At 38.0% G+C, this 15727-nt stretch overlaps 1 protein-coding gene across 2 annotated transcripts in view; it reads right to left on the reverse strand.

The window, feature by feature from the left end:
* Window positions 1–15727, reverse strand: part of DPP4 (dipeptidyl peptidase 4) — an 85960-nt gene that overhangs the window by 8751 nt on the left and 61482 nt on the right. For both annotated transcript variants that reach the window (XM_007965152.3, XM_007965151.3), the window contains exons 19-23: window positions 15626–15695; window positions 13040–13234; window positions 10482–10536; window positions 9811–9910; window positions 6990–7054 (exon numbers count right to left, since the gene is read on the reverse strand). In XM_007965152.3, coding sequence (XP_007963343.1) covers window positions 6990–7054; window positions 9811–9910; window positions 10482–10536; window positions 13040–13234; window positions 15626–15695 — 485 coding nt within the window. The remainder of the gene's footprint in view (window positions 1–6989; window positions 7055–9810; window positions 9911–10481; window positions 10537–13039; window positions 13235–15625; window positions 15696–15727) is intronic.

Below are 15727 nucleotides of genomic sequence, written 5' to 3' on the forward strand. Positions count from 1 at the left end.
GATGAACTAGACATGGTGAGAAATGCAACATACTGAGAAAAAGACGAAAACTGTGATAAAAGTGTCATGATGCAAATTGTTTTACATTAACAATATTACACTACAAAGAAAGAAAGACAAATACTTTAATGCAGCAAGAGAAAAATAAAACAAAAGCTTCCCCTGCAACTGCAAGATAAGTGTGCCATTTCAAATGCGCACTTCCCCTGCTCACTGGGAGAAGCCTCCAGAGGGACCTCTCTGTGAGAGGGAGAGAGGCAGCCGAGAGACACACACCCACTTTAAGGCTCTGAGGCTACACAGAACATTTTTTCCCCCAGAAAAAGGCAGCTGTGTCACCTTGCCTCTGGAACCATTGATCATTCCCTACTCAACTGTGCACCCTGGCTTCTCAATTAACACCCTTTACAGTCCACTGTATGGCACACTTGAAGCTGTAAAGGTAACACACAAAGCCAGAAAAGGAAATACCGGCATGAATTTAAGGTATGATTAATGATTAGAAAAAAATTAATTGTGCTATTTTAACCTACCAAAAGAGGATAATCCCTCTTTGCCTATCCATGGAAACAGAAATAAAAAAGGAAATGGATGACTAAGTTAGAAGCCGAATAGTCTATCACCAACTACTAAAAAGGAAACTCAGAGTGATAAATGGGCAAGGATGCAATGGTGGTGCAGTTGGCACTCTCCTGAGGCTAGAAACTTCCGGAGAGCCCCGCTGCCAGCAACAGCCTGGCAAGGAGAAGTGGGAAGGATCGGTCCAGTGGCAGTGCCGACTCCACAGCATCTCTGAGGAGCTTTTCCTTCAGTCCCCAAGAAGAACCATCTGTAGCTGCTCGTTGGATCATGCTGGTTCTTCAGTTACCTTCCAACAAATAAATCTTTGTATTTTTGAATTAAAAGAGAGCTGATAAGAGGAGGAGAGTACTATGAGAAACAGAAGGTATAACAATTTTTAAACTACCCCTAGTGCCATCTAGGAACCATAAGGACATTTTGCTTCCTGGAGATAATAGTGGTGGCAGCTGCCATGTTTTGAAAGCTTCCTTCATGGCAGGCACAAGCATCTCATTTAATGATTTCAATAACCCTGTGAGGTAGGTCTGATTATCCCATTATCCAGATGAGGAAACTGAGATTCAGCGAGGTTAAGTAGCCTCCTCAATCTCATACTGCTGTTAAGTGGTTGACACAGAAATTGAGGACATGTTGGCCTAATCCCAAAAGCCCATGTCCCTTACTGTCATATTCTATTGGCACTTGACATCACAACCAAACAACTCCTCCCATTTATAAGATCTTATAGAAAGAGCACACAGTCATTGGGTCTAATGGACAGCAACCCAGCACTTCAGTAAGATATGATCTTGGGTTTAGCGGCTTGCTCTGTGCATTCTCCTACTCGTAACCAAAGCTCCATAATTAATATTAAATGATGCCATTTGGGGAAGCACCATTAATGCCACAACAGGGGCCACAGAAAATGTTTAAGAAAAGAATGAACTCAACTCACTAAATCAGATGTTTTACTTGTTTACATCTATCAAACAACTGTACTCATGGGATGCCAAGGAGAGCTCCCATCAACCCCAGACAGGGGGCTCTACCTCAGGCCTCACCAAGCAACACTGGCTTCTTTAAAGATCACACAGCAGTCAACATTTTATCAGCACTCAACAAACAAGTTAAGGTTTGGCTTAAATCTGAAGGTCTCTCTCCCTTTGGCATATTCTGGGATAATAGAACAAATGTCAAATCAGTACAAGATGGCATATTTACAAAATTGCACCCTGTTTTGCATAACCTAACGATGCAGCAGTTCTTAAGGATTGAACATTTCAAATCTGCTAGCAGAAGACTGCCAAATCTATGACTGTTTCATACACTTGCCAAAAGCCTATCAAATTTTGAGCAAAATGCAAAATAAATCTCCTCTACAAGTTAAATCAGTCCCTTCTGTGTGTTCCAGGCTGCCCTCTTCTCTTGGCAACAAGGCTCAGGACTTGGGTCCTATTTCTCTTGCCCTTGATCTGATACTTCTTTCTGTGTGTATTCATAAATCCATCCCCTCCCTAGGCTTATGTCCTGCCTTCTTGGCCAGCATTTGGCTTGCTCTTCTCAGAGCCCTTCTTCTGTTATCCCTCAGTTCATTGGACCTGCTTCACACATCGCCAGAAAACCACTCTTCCTGCTATTCATTTGTCTACTGTGCTGATCTGCCTCCCCCCAATATGTAACCTATTGAGAACATCATGCTCATCCTCCCCATCTTCTGAAATCTTTCTCTAATGATTCAGATTAGTGCCCTCTCTCCCTTTTCTAAACCTCAATATCAATATGTTGCATAACATCTTTGTGCCTCAGTTTCTGTGTCAGTAAAATAGAAACACAGTACTTATCTCAAAGGATCGGGAGGAAAATTAAACCTGATAACCCATGTAAAGAGCTTACAATGATGGCATGCCATAGAAGCACTTAATAAATGAATGAAAACATGAATGAAATAAGTGAAACTAGATCCCCTCTGGCTAGGGAGTGGAGAAGGGGAAACCCTAACTTCTCGGCCACTCCCCTTTCCCTTCCTACATGCTCCTAAGGTATAGAATTCCTGGGGCTTCATAGTCACAATTGGAAAACCACAAGTCTTTTTCATACATATTGGCTACTTTGTCATATTCAAATTCATCTTTTATTTCCTACTGTCTTTTATTTCTCTCCCAAAATACTGTTTTCTCTAACTGACAAGGAATAAACTTCTGAATGATTAAAACGCCAGGCACCTTGAATGGGTGAATGAAAGTCTACCACATGTTAACATTTTTTACAAGTTTGACTAAAAGACCTGTGACTGACCACATGAGAGACCATTCCTCACTGTTAGGAGCCCACTCCGCAAGGTGTGGCTACAGCTGCTGTCTGCTGATTGACATTGGTTGTGAGGGTTGCCTCTTTGGATCTGATTCCTTTGCTCAAATCTGTCACCATATCTGTCTGCTATGGACTGAGACACATTGCAGAAAAGATGTTTCCATAGAGCTATACTGCCCTTTAGCTCAGATTTGTCACCCCTCCACTTTAGCTGCCCATTTAGAGCTTCTGGTATCAGCTCCTTGAGATAAGGGGGGATGAACATCTGCTTTCCTCTTTGAGGTCTGGATATCCTTTGAAAGTGCTTCTCCCTTGCCTCTTGCCAGTAGGTGGATGATTATCTCCAAAAAGAGTCTTCTGGAGTCACTGTTTGTGTCACTGCATTGGGTCTAAGCCTTAGTCTCAGGGTCCCCTAATCCACATGGCAGCTTTGGAAGAATAGGAAAGGGTGCTCCATCTGGTTTGACACAGCCCTGGAGGTGTGTGCCTTAGAAAATGGAGTGTGGTCTGGCTTTCAGCAGGGCACAGGCTGAACAACTGCACATGGCATCCCCGCCTGTTCCGTTCATGTATGCAAATGGCTCTTCTAATTCCCTTTCCTCAATGGTGAGGACGACTTTGATTTCACGTGATGTGCTTCTCTTGGTGACGTGAATTTCTCTAAATTCTTCCAAATCCAGACCAACAATCACCTAATAATAAATCCTTTTCTTATTTGAGTTTTATTAAAAACTGCATTTTCTTCCAGAGGCTATAATTCTGGCCACCGTATCAGTGGCTATTTAGCTGAAAACATGGACAGAGATCAAGGCCTTACTTGTTACACACTTTGGTCATTCCTAATCCTCAGTGTACTGAAAAGAGTCACTGATCCAGACTAAATGTGAACCGCTTTAAAAATATTTCCTTCTGATCCACTGAAATGCACAGGGTGGTGAAATCCTCTAAGGAATTGTCTCCTTTGTCTTTTCAAAAAGGATGGGAGGAAGACAGAAAGGGAGAGAAGGAGAGAGAGGGAGAGAGAGAGAGAGTGAGTGAGAGAGAGAGGAGAAAAGAAAAACAACCTGGGAAAGAAAAGTAAAAGATGGGGTCCAGAGGGGCAGCTGGGGCCTTGGAGGAAAATAGAATCTTTGAATGTATTCCTGCCAGAGACAAAAGCACAGGCTCATTTAAAAAACAAAGGAGGGCAGCTTTATTCTAAAGCCTGCTGTGCACCAAAAATAGGCACTTAGATTCAGTTCTCCACATAGATTCAGTTCTCCACATTTCGGAGGAAGCAACTTACCACGGTGGAGACAATTCAGTTAGTGCATTTGCCTCACTTGTATCCTGCCCACCTTAACTATCGCCCTCCCAAATAATTCCTCTTAGTAACACATTGGGAACCTTTAGCTCCCTGGTACTGGCAGTTTTAATGTGTCCATTGCCAGCAATGAATTTTGTGCCAAGAAAACCCGACTCCTGGCGTGGAAGGATTAAACAGTCCTCGGGTGCCATCTGTGCAGTGAAGTGAAAGAGTGACTTTGTGCACCCAGTGTGCGTGTGTTGCCATTGGCAGGAGGAAGTGACTTCTATTTACATAACTACCTCATGCAGCGAACACCTAAAGGGGGAGATGGAAATGGCCACCGCAGTGGGGGGTAGAGCTGGAGAAGAGGGGGATCTATGTGGGAATGAGGAGTCTATAGGAAAGACTGGAAATGTATGCAGGTTGAAATGGCAGACTACAGCCAATTATCCCATCTCATTATATAGGGAGGGCTGGTTGATGGGGAAATACCCCATTGGCTGATGTTCTTTGAGGAAGTAGGGTAGGTGCCATGAACCTCCTTAGATGTGAGGGTTAGGGCTTGATCTTGTGATTCCAGCCTCCACTTTTTAGAATATAACTTTTTAAAAGAACGTTTTGGATTCATCATCCACCATGTTCAAGTGAGGGATTGGGATCCTAGGCAGTTACACCTCTAATGTTTCAGGAACTTTCAGTATTTTCTAGGAGAAAACTCTATGACAATCAAATTTAAGTAGTCTGGTTGGGTCGTTAACAAGAAAATTTGAACCGGAAAATGAAAGCGGCAATGGAGAAATTCTTGTATAACAATGTTTCCCTTCAAAAAGTGTTTAAGTTAAATCAGGAAAGGTTTGGGCGTTTATATTCCCTAAAGGGGAAGGCAAAGAATACAATGTTGAATAGCTTGTACACCTTGAAGAGCTAACAGTACTGAAGAGGGGAAAATTCAGTACAAGATACCTATCAGTTCAAGGTGGAATAAAATTGAAGATTCAGAGATATACAAGGAAACTATCAAAAGGGGATTCAAAAGACGATGCTACTCCACTGAGAGGGCTGTATAAGTTTCTGAGTGGGTGGAGATGGAGGGGAAATGACACTCCAGGTGGAAGGAGCAGAGGGCAAAGGCACAAAAGGGAAAGCCACAGAAACATTCAGAGAACAGCAAGCATTCCAGACAAAGTGGGCTACTGTAGGAAGGGCGCCGAACACCTGGTAAAGAGTGAGGACTGGGCTTAGTTGAGTACACATGAAGGAACCATGAACATGTTGTGGGTGGGAGTCAATCTCCCAGCTCTGTGCACAGTAGACTGGAGTGTGAGAAGACAGGATAAGGGGAGACAAATCGGGTTATTGTTATAAAAGGAGATAGGTTATATGACAATAACAATGTGGTTACAAAGAAGGAAATGAGTGTCTAAAGCAGCTTATGGGAGGTGGAGGGGAAAGAATGGGAAAAATTGAGCCCTAAGTATTAAATGCGACCCTTAGCAGAAATGGGGACAATGTAATTATGGGACTTTTTTGTAGGGGTAGATGATCTGTGCATCTCACTTTGCAGATTGTTACTTTTCTATCTTAACTGATAAACAGACAGGAAAACTGTCATATAGCCACTAACACATAAAAACATTGCTATCACAGCTCCCTGCACACACGCGCGTGCACACATACACACACACACACACACACACACACATACCCCTTACTCATTAAGCTGAAAGTAATTGGTAAATCTAAATTGTCTATACTTGTCTTGCAAAACTAGAAACTTTTGAGTTTTACTGTGTTTTGATCAGATGACTTCAGCATCCATAGTAATAGTGATGACATCTTACAAAAACATACGGATATTGCTCAGAGCAATGTATTAATATGAAGTCATGACACAGATGAGAAGAAATTGTGTTCTTAAGTTATTCTTACTGTTTTTCTTTCTCTTTAATTCACTGTCTTGGAAAAAATTGTGAACATTCTTTGGAAAATGTAAACATCATAGATGATTTACCTTGTCAGCTGTAAGTTTCAGGGTTTTAAAACAATTTTTTTCCAACCTAACATGACAAACAGAATCAGCAAAGTTTTGGAATGATCAAAGTGCCAGAAGGGTCCCTAGTACTTATGCTAGCACTTCCAGCTGCATCAATGTGGCACCAAAGACAATGCTCTGGCTTTGCCGTGGCATCTACACTAGCACATGGGGGCTGTCAATGATAGTTGCACCCACACCATATTTTAAATGCTATAGCCCATCTGCAGAGCAACCTGCCCACTGGTTCTCCCATCAGGCAACCAGCCTGTTGGATGCTATTCAGTGATTTAGGTTTAGGGCTTTTTAAGGGTACTGCCCAACTGTACCTACCTCTCACCTGCTTTACTTAAATCTTGTGTGAACAAAACCGTACATAATTGGCTATGAGTAAGAAAATTATAGTCTCATATATACATCTTATGATAATACTGTAAGAAATTTCAATATATAGCTAAAGGTTTAGAGAGTCTTCTGGGCTCTAAAGGAATACGTTGAATTTCTAATAGGTTTTCTAAACTGAAATTTTATAATTAAAGTAATTATCTGATGTTGCTTTGTATTTCTAAATGAATGCATATTGTGACCTATATAGCATACGATAAAGACTGTAATTATGCAGAATATAGTAGGGGAAGCTATTGGAGTATCTCTAAACCACCTGTGTTATTTCTTTTTAACAAGAATTTTGTTGGAAATAAAAATATATATTTTCTAGAATAGATACACTTAAGAAGGTTCTTAAAGCACTTATAAATAGGTTATAAAATAGAATAGGCATAGGTCCTCATCTCTTACCCTGTAATGGTCAAGGTTGTCTTCTGGAGTTGGGAGACCCATGTAACGTTCTGTGTACACTGAATCTGTGAAAGAAAAAGAAGTTTAATTCATACAATAACAACTTTTCTTGCTTTTAATGGGCCACTTCAGTGTTTCCATATGTCTTCACTCATGTATAGGAATATAGAGTTACTCTCAGAAGTATCTCTGTGTGGTTATGAACAAGGAAAAGGGTGGCTAAAGCAGCTTATGGGAGGTAATTTTTTACTTGCCTTGCTCATATAGCCAGAGATGCTAATTCCCAGCTCCCTGCATACTCATACCTTTCCACACTCAGCCCTAACCCATTCTCACTTTCCCCTTACAGTGGGGCAAAGGAAGATCAAACCAGATGATCTAAAATCCAATCAATAATCCACCTACAGGAAAGTCAAATGTGAAGTGCTAAGGGGTAAGGGATCTTAACATTATCATATGACCCTCTCAAAGAATTTTAGTTAGGAAGTCACTTAATGCCTCAATTGTGTTGAAATTTTTTGGTTATAATACAAGTATGTGCCCTTATTTATGATCATCTATTTCCTTTTGGAGACCCCTAACAATGTTCAACTACTAGTTGCTGATTTAAATCATATTTTATTTTGGGGGTCAGGCTGGAATTCACTATAATAAAAAGAAATAATTCAGTTATCATTTATTTGCTATATATCCCCACATTGGCTCAGCTACTCCATCATAATGCAAGTTAAACATTTGTTTTCTCTCATTTTGTGGTGAAGCCTCAATTTTTGTCGTATAACAGTTGAGCATTGTGAAACAGATTACATTAATATCTGTCTGCTGAAATGACATAAGCTCTTTTATCTATAAATATGGTTGAAAAACAGGTTGCATAATTGGTTTGGTTATTTTGGATAGTTAAACATATTTTGCCTGATTTAAAAAAATTAAATGATACATTATATATATTTGGCCTAAAATATCAGTAAAAAAAAAAAAAATTATTGAGACCAAATTGCAATAAACTTTAAAAACCTGACATAACTGCTTTGAAAACTGCCTCCTTAAGTGACCAGATTACAGCTAAAAAGCCTAAGAATTTTATCTTGCCATTGTGCTGTATAGGTTAGTGGCTTGAATTTCACTATAATTTACAAGTATTTCAAAGCCAATTCCATTAATTTTAAAAATGGGTATATTATCTAAATTCAACATTCTAACACTTTTTGAATGACTGGTATTGTAGATTAGAAACTACACTAATGAGTGTTAGTTGCTCCATATGTATACTTTATGCCATTTCTATGAAAGTCAAAATATTTTCCTCCAAAATTACTAACAGTGATATTTTATCATTTTGATTAACATGAAAACCGACTATACGTAATTTTATATACTTAAATATAAAAATAGAATATTTTAAAAGATACTTTAAAATATAAGATCTTCATGAAATGCTCGTATCTTTTTTAACTTTAGTATTTAAATATTAATATCTCAGGCTGTATGTTAGATGGGGGAAAATGACCTTAAAGGGCAAAACACATTTTCCTCCAGGTAGCTGCAGACTTTAATTCTGCTTGTCATAGAACACAATACTCCTTTCTTATTTATGCTAACCAGGTTTACGTGTATAAGTAGATCTGAAATTTTAAAAATAACATTTAAAAAATACTGCACAATGCAATTGTAAACTTTTAAAAAATATGCCTTAAAACACCATTTACATATTCCCTTTGTCCCATCTTTGAATAAAATTGTTTAAATTTACACATATGTAAGAACTCTAGACAATTCCTATGTATTATGTTGGTCTATATACATTAAATGAAGTTTTCTTCTCATTTCATATTTTTAAACTTACAAAGATTTACTCCATTATTTTATTGACCACTAGAGGTCTCCAAAAACAAGCCATCCAACAGAACAATTAATATCAAGCAGAGAAATATTATGAAAACAAATTCATTGTGTGTAGATCAAATTATAACTATGCCCTCCAATTTTCTTAACAGAAAGATAGAAATGTATTTCTACATTGCTTTATCTTGACTGGGAGAGACTTTAAGAGCCTTTTCCTCTGGGTACTACCATATTTCTGGATATAAAATATTTAATGAGCTATTCATCATCAACCATTCTTTTCTTACACTAGACAGAAGACTTCAGATGGGGTCAGAAGAGGGGCAGGAAAATCATTCATCTCCTTACCATCTCCCTGACTCTTCCCTGAGTCATCTCCCTGACTCTTCCCTCCTCCCTCATCTTCCATCGCTTACTCCCTCCCCTTTGAGAATTGCAGTCTTAGAGGTGTATGATGCCTTGCAAAATAATAGTCTCTCAGTGACAAAGAGCATATTCTAGAGTAGCTTTCACCTATTAAGAGATAGTGAAAAAAAGAAACCAACCCTCCAATAGGTATTTCCACTGTTTCTCCTCTCCTCTTCCCATCCAAAGCCCTACTTATATTTGACATTTAATTGAAGGGAAAGAGATACACACTTCTCTCACTCTGCTAATATGTGAAACCCAAGAATCAAATTAGAGTAAAGATAAGGAACGATTTATCTGTAGAAATGTAGCATTGGGGCTGTTTTGAAATTTGGAAAACAGAATTTGTTGATAAAAAACCAAATGTGTAATAAAATATACCACCCAGCTTTGCACAATAGCAGAATAAATGAGATCATCTTATTATAGGTATCCAAAAAGAACCTCTAAGATGAATCAGCCTATTATTCGCTGTAAAAACACTGAAGCTCAGAAAGGAATGGCTTTGTTACTGGCATTTTGAGGTCAACACACCGTTATCTCTTTGTACCTGGCAGCAATTACATACCATAGTACTCCCACCGGGATACAGGCGCCACGGCTATTCCACACTTGAACACGCCGCTTCCCGATCCCAGGACCATTGAGGTTACGTACCCTCCATATGACTAAGGAATGGAAACAGTTATTTTTATGGAGGTAAAAGAATAAGGACATATGGTAAGCGAATCGCAGTTTCCACATTTCTCACATCTTTATATACTGTGCCTCTTTAGAGATAAAAAGCATGGTATAGGAGGCTTAAATTGGCCTTAATTGGACAGTATCTTTAAAGACTACACTTTCAGAGCCCTGATCCCTTTCTTGGTAGGTATACGGGGGAAAATATGGAAAATTTGCTGACCCTAGTGACTGGGTGGTACCAATTATAGAATATTTAAAAACAATAACACGAAATCTTTACTGACTGATGCATAAGAAAAAGTCTCCCTCCTTCTTTACCTTCCCACTTCCCTCCCTTTCACTCCTTCCTTCTTGCTCTTTCTACCTCACCTCCCTCGCTCATCATAATAAACAAAGGTGTAACTCAGTGGAGATTCTGCAGGGTTACTGCCCAGAGACCTAAGACTTGATAGATGTGATTTTCACCTCCAAATATGTACATACGAAAGATAAATTAACCTACTCTGAGTGATATTCACTAACGAATGCATACAGATTCATCAGTCAACTACTCACCCAGCCCCAAATTGCAATTCGTTTGTTGTCCACAAATCCCATTTTTGAAAATTGTCTAAAACACATGGAAAAAGTCCACAGATCAGTACTGCATTGTGTATAGAAAACTTAGATAAGGCACAAATGTGAAACCCTGCCATTTGTTCTCTGCTTCATTCTATTTGAGACTAAAAATTGCTGACAGTAATCAAATAAACATCCGAGATAAATATCTATCATTTTAACCTAAGATCCAGATGAACATGGTTTACTTTCGTTGTTCATAAAAATTGTGTGTGTGTGTGTGTGTGTGTGTGTGTGTGTGTGTGTACGAGTCACAGAAAACAAATCCTGGCAGTTTTTTTCACAGCTTTATACAAAAATTTGCAGCCCAGATGCACTTTTCTTTACATAATTGAATTTAAATCTCTCCAGATGTTTTTCAGTTTGGGAGAGTCTGCCCCTGCAATGGAGAAAGATAAGGGCATGAAAAACTTCTGAGTAGGGCTTAGAAATGTCTCTGGGCCCCCTACCTGAGAACTGAAACACCATTCTCTAAATAAATCCCTTCTTATGCTGGGTGTTGATTAGTTAGCTCAGCACCATGCACTCAATAGAAATAAATTTTTCCTTGATGGATTAAGAAGTCTTCTTTGCCACTAAACTGTGTTCAGAATTGGAATCCAGGTAAAGAAATAAGAAAAATGTTTTATGCACCTATTTCTTAATATTAGCCTGACATCAAAAGAAATTTTTTTTTTTTTTACTTAAAAATACCTGATAAATGAAACTCAAATTTTTAGCATTGTGGATGGTTGCAGACCTTTGCATTAACCTATCTTGATTTTGAGAGTCTTTGTGTTTTCACATAATGATATATGTCCTAGGTTGCCCTAAGTTAAGCAGTGTTAGAAAAAAATTAAAACCGTTTTCAACTCATCTTTTTCATGTAAACTTTGTAAAATTGAAGGAGGCAGACATACAGCAATGTGCACCAGATCATTCGTGTATAAATTGATCAACCTTTACAAAGTGAATGTATCCTTGAAATCATGGCCTATGCATGTTATCAGAAGCCTCTAAGGCATTTCTCTCTTTGCAAAGAGACAAAAGGAAACGTTTTTCTTTTATTGAATTCCATAAAAATTTCACTGAACTTTTTTGCTTGGTTTTTATCTTTACATAAATTGGATCTTGTAGGATGTACACTTTTGTGTCCGGCTTCTTTCATTCAACAGTATATGCGATTCATCCATGTTGTTATGCTTAACTCTTTTTAGTTGCTGCAATAGTGTGTTCCACTGTATAAACACACTATTTCTCATTACTTATTTAACTGGGGTTGTATATAGTAGATCCTCAATTTTGTAATTTTAGGACTTTCGTTAGTCAGATTTGAGAAGCTCTGGAAACTATGCCCTCTCTCACAGGGGAGCAATCTGGATAGATACAAGTCTATTTTTAAAATATCAAAGCCTCACTCTTGAACAAACATATCCCGTTTATTCTAAATCTCTATTTTTTAATTGTTAAGGAAAATAGCTAATCATTAACTTTAGTGAAAGAGAATTTCTTTCACTCAGGAATCCCTAATAAATTGTCATCTCCTCTCTCCATCTACTTAATCATTCACGGATCCTTCTGCATTTCCTAGTCTATGATTTCATAACATCATTTTCAACCACCCTCCCAATTATGCTTCCCCAGACATCCATGCTGTTGGTTATAGAAACTCAAAGTTACATTTCCCACATACCAGCTGAATGTAATTAAATATAAGAGTTGGAATGAGACTGGCTTCAAATCCTGATTCACCTTAGCAAGGTACCTAACCTAATAGTCTCCATTTATTTAATTAAAATATGGGGTAAGAAAACCCACCTCTCAGGGCTTCAGCGACAATGCCTGTAGGTAAAGCACTTCCCATGTAACATGCATATTATGAGTAACCACCATTCATTGTTAACATCTCTTGAGTCAGATCACATCTGTTTATAGTCCCATAAGTGAAGAGCACAAGAATGAGATGTGGTTCATACTTATCAGAGCCCTTATACATAGGACCGATGATGGCTGTGCTCCACAATTTTCCCAAAATAGCAGAGTCACCCTCATCCAGACTGTAGGAGCTACTGCTAGGACTTCATAGTTGTCACGGCCTGTGATGTAAATGTACACTGAAGTCCTCTCTTTATTCTTGACTGTGAAGGAATGGGCTTGGCTTGTTTTGTTTAGTCAGATGTTTACTAGGGTACATTTATCCCTCAGTTTGTCCCCGAGTCTGATGAATTTTGAGTTTCTGTTCTTAGAAGGTGGTAGGACATATGCCAACTCCCTTTCTAGAGTCTCATACAGAGATGAATTTAGGAAATGCTTTTTTTTTTTAACTTCATATAAATCTATAATGTAATATATTTTTATCTAAACATAACATCTTCACTGAAACCTACCGTAAAGATAAAAGATTACAAATTCATCCCAGAACACTTTAAATTATTTACACTTTACAGCTTTAAAATGTAAATTTTAAAGGGGGAAAAAAATCAGATGACCTTTGACTTCATCTCCTAGTCACTCACCTGGCTGCTTCAATTTGATCTTCAACTTCAAATGTTCCCAGTCTTCTGTTGATTGCATGCATGATCTTATCTCCTTGGTAACCACTTCCTCTGCCATCAAAGCTAGCTACTATAATGTTTTCTGTGCTTGCAAGGTAAGTGGCCCAGTTGAGTCTGAAGACAGCATCTGCTTTTTGACTACACGGGCCTGCATACCTGTGAAAAATACCAAATTGTTAGCTTTCATGGTTTTCCTGAATTAAATGAGGAATGCTTACATTTCTCTTCCCCGTGAACAAGAAGTGTGCATCCTTCCCAATCATGAGCCTGAAACTGTGCCAGCCTATGGGGTGTCCAGAATGAGTCCTCTAAAACTTAGCAATACAACTACCATGGTTGTGTATTTCCTTCAAAGATCTTGTCAGTTTTGTCTTTGAAGATAGTTATCAAACACAGACTTCATAGGCCAATATTTAAAAAGTAAACAAAATCTTGGAAATTAAAGAAATAATTTCTCTAATCGTTAAGAAAGGGGAGTTATGTTATTTAAAAAAATGATGATGACAACAATAAATGCAGCTTTGGATATCTTTCCATCTCAGCTTACAAATACTCCTGGACTACAAGTTTATTTCCTTCTTTTAGGACTTGACTTCTGCATCATATACTTTGCATTTCCCATAGCACCCAGCACAGTCTTGCTTACAATGACTGTAAATCATTGTGGAATGGATTGCAGTAAGAACGAATGCTAATATTTAAAACTTCAGAGGAAGAAACAGGTTGCACTGGAAAACGGGCATGTCATTGGGCATTCTATTTACTAGCAAGTTTAACTCCCTTGTATCTGCAATCTTCACAGGCTACAACTACCCTACACAGAGCTGTATGCACAATCTCTGTAAAGCTCTGTAAAGTGCTCTCTTTTCTGCTTGTTAATCAAGAGGAGCTCCTTATAGCTCATTTCAATTCATTTAAATATGTCATCTTTGCACCATCTACATGACTCCTGGACATGGACACTCTCCAATAGCTTATTCCCTCCGCAGCCCATCTCTCCACTCATCTGCTCACTGTCCCCCACACAGGATAGGACAAGTCCTGCTTACATGCCTTTGTTAATGTTTTCCTTCTACTTAGTGATGTCAGTCAAAAGAACTTTAGTTTTAAACAAAATACTATAACATTCTAACTTTAAACAGGAAAATGCATTCATGCATTTCTTGAGCAAGCAAACATTTTTTCACAACATGTGAAATGTCTTGCTCCTCTCAATTATATTAAATTTGGTAGATTAAGAGTTTGCCTTAATATTAGGTATATATCAAATTCCTTAACCCCAAGATTAAACAAGATTATTTTTTAAAGTAGAAAAAAATATATAGACCTTAAAAGAGGAAAAGGAAAATAACTGAAAAGAAATATGTATTAAAGTTAGCATTTTTAAAAACCTTTTTTAATGGAGATCAAATCATTACTTACTAGGAAGTCAAAGAAGATAAAAATATCACTCTAAAGGACGCTTTTTTAGCATTGGAGCCGAAGCCTAAAACAAATTAGTGTCACGAATGAACTGACTTCATTTGCTACAATTATTTTACTTGAAAAGAAATCAGATAGTGCATCTGGAATTTTAAAATACCTGTCTTTTCCTTTCTTTATGTTTGGTTTTCATGAAACTGTGAATATAGTGCATCAAAGCTGTGTCTGATACTAGTATCTGTGTCCTCCCTTCCTCTCCCCACTTTTTTTTTCTTACTAGTAACAACAGAGACAATATGTCCCTGAGCTGCAATGTCTTTTCCGTATAATGGAACAACAGAACTTACTACATGGGCTTGTTGTGTGAATAAGGCAAATGATGCCAAGCACCCGGCATTCAGCAGTTCCCTGCACAAGCGTTGTTTCATTTTGTTTTTGATATAGGAAATGATGCAAGCCAGGACAGGAAGAGTCTGACATTATGGCATCATGGGTGACCGTAGGGCAATTTTAGAAAAATTAAAGTAGGGTGTATTCCTAATGATTATAAAAAATATTTTACAAAGCTGTCATATTTGGAATTCATATGAGTTCACATTCACTGTTCAAAGATTTGTGACTTCATAACTTTCTCAAAGACTTAAAGTTTTTATAATGAACATTCTCCTCTATCACTTCTCTTCACCAAAAAAAGGAATAGAAAATAGCCGGCAGTAATATTTCAGGAACTAAAGGAAGAGAAACATGAGGCAGCCAGTGGGAGCTGGGGTAAGGGAACTGTAAAGACTGTTAATGGCCATCTCTTGCTTGTTAAAATGTCCACGAGGTTAAGGATGAAAATGCAGACTTAAGAAATCCTTTGAAATTCCCTTGGAGTTCAGAGAAGCAAAACAAAAGAAAATCTATATGCCATTATGACAGAAAAGGAGTCTCTCTCTTCTGTATTAAGAAGATGTGAGAAAACACAGGTTGAGTTTTGTGGCTGTACAATGAAAGGAGGAAATAGTAAACAGTGATTCAGGAAGAGGGAAAGGATGCATTTGGCTCCATTTTTCAGTAAGCTGCACTGAGAAAAATATATATGACTCAATATTTCTAAGTTACTCCCTTCTCTTGAATACTTACACATCTAATAGTAGAGGATATTTCTTGGATTTATCAAAATGGGGAGGCAAGATCATCTGATACCAAAATTCTAAACAAATAGAAAGATTAATTAGTGAGGTA

The sequence above is a fragment of the Chlorocebus sabaeus genome, chromosome 10, assembly GCF_047675955.1.
Source record: "Chlorocebus sabaeus isolate Y175 chromosome 10, mChlSab1.0.hap1, whole genome shotgun sequence".
NCBI classification, from domain to species: Eukaryota; Metazoa; Chordata; class Mammalia; order Primates; family Cercopithecidae; genus Chlorocebus; species Chlorocebus sabaeus.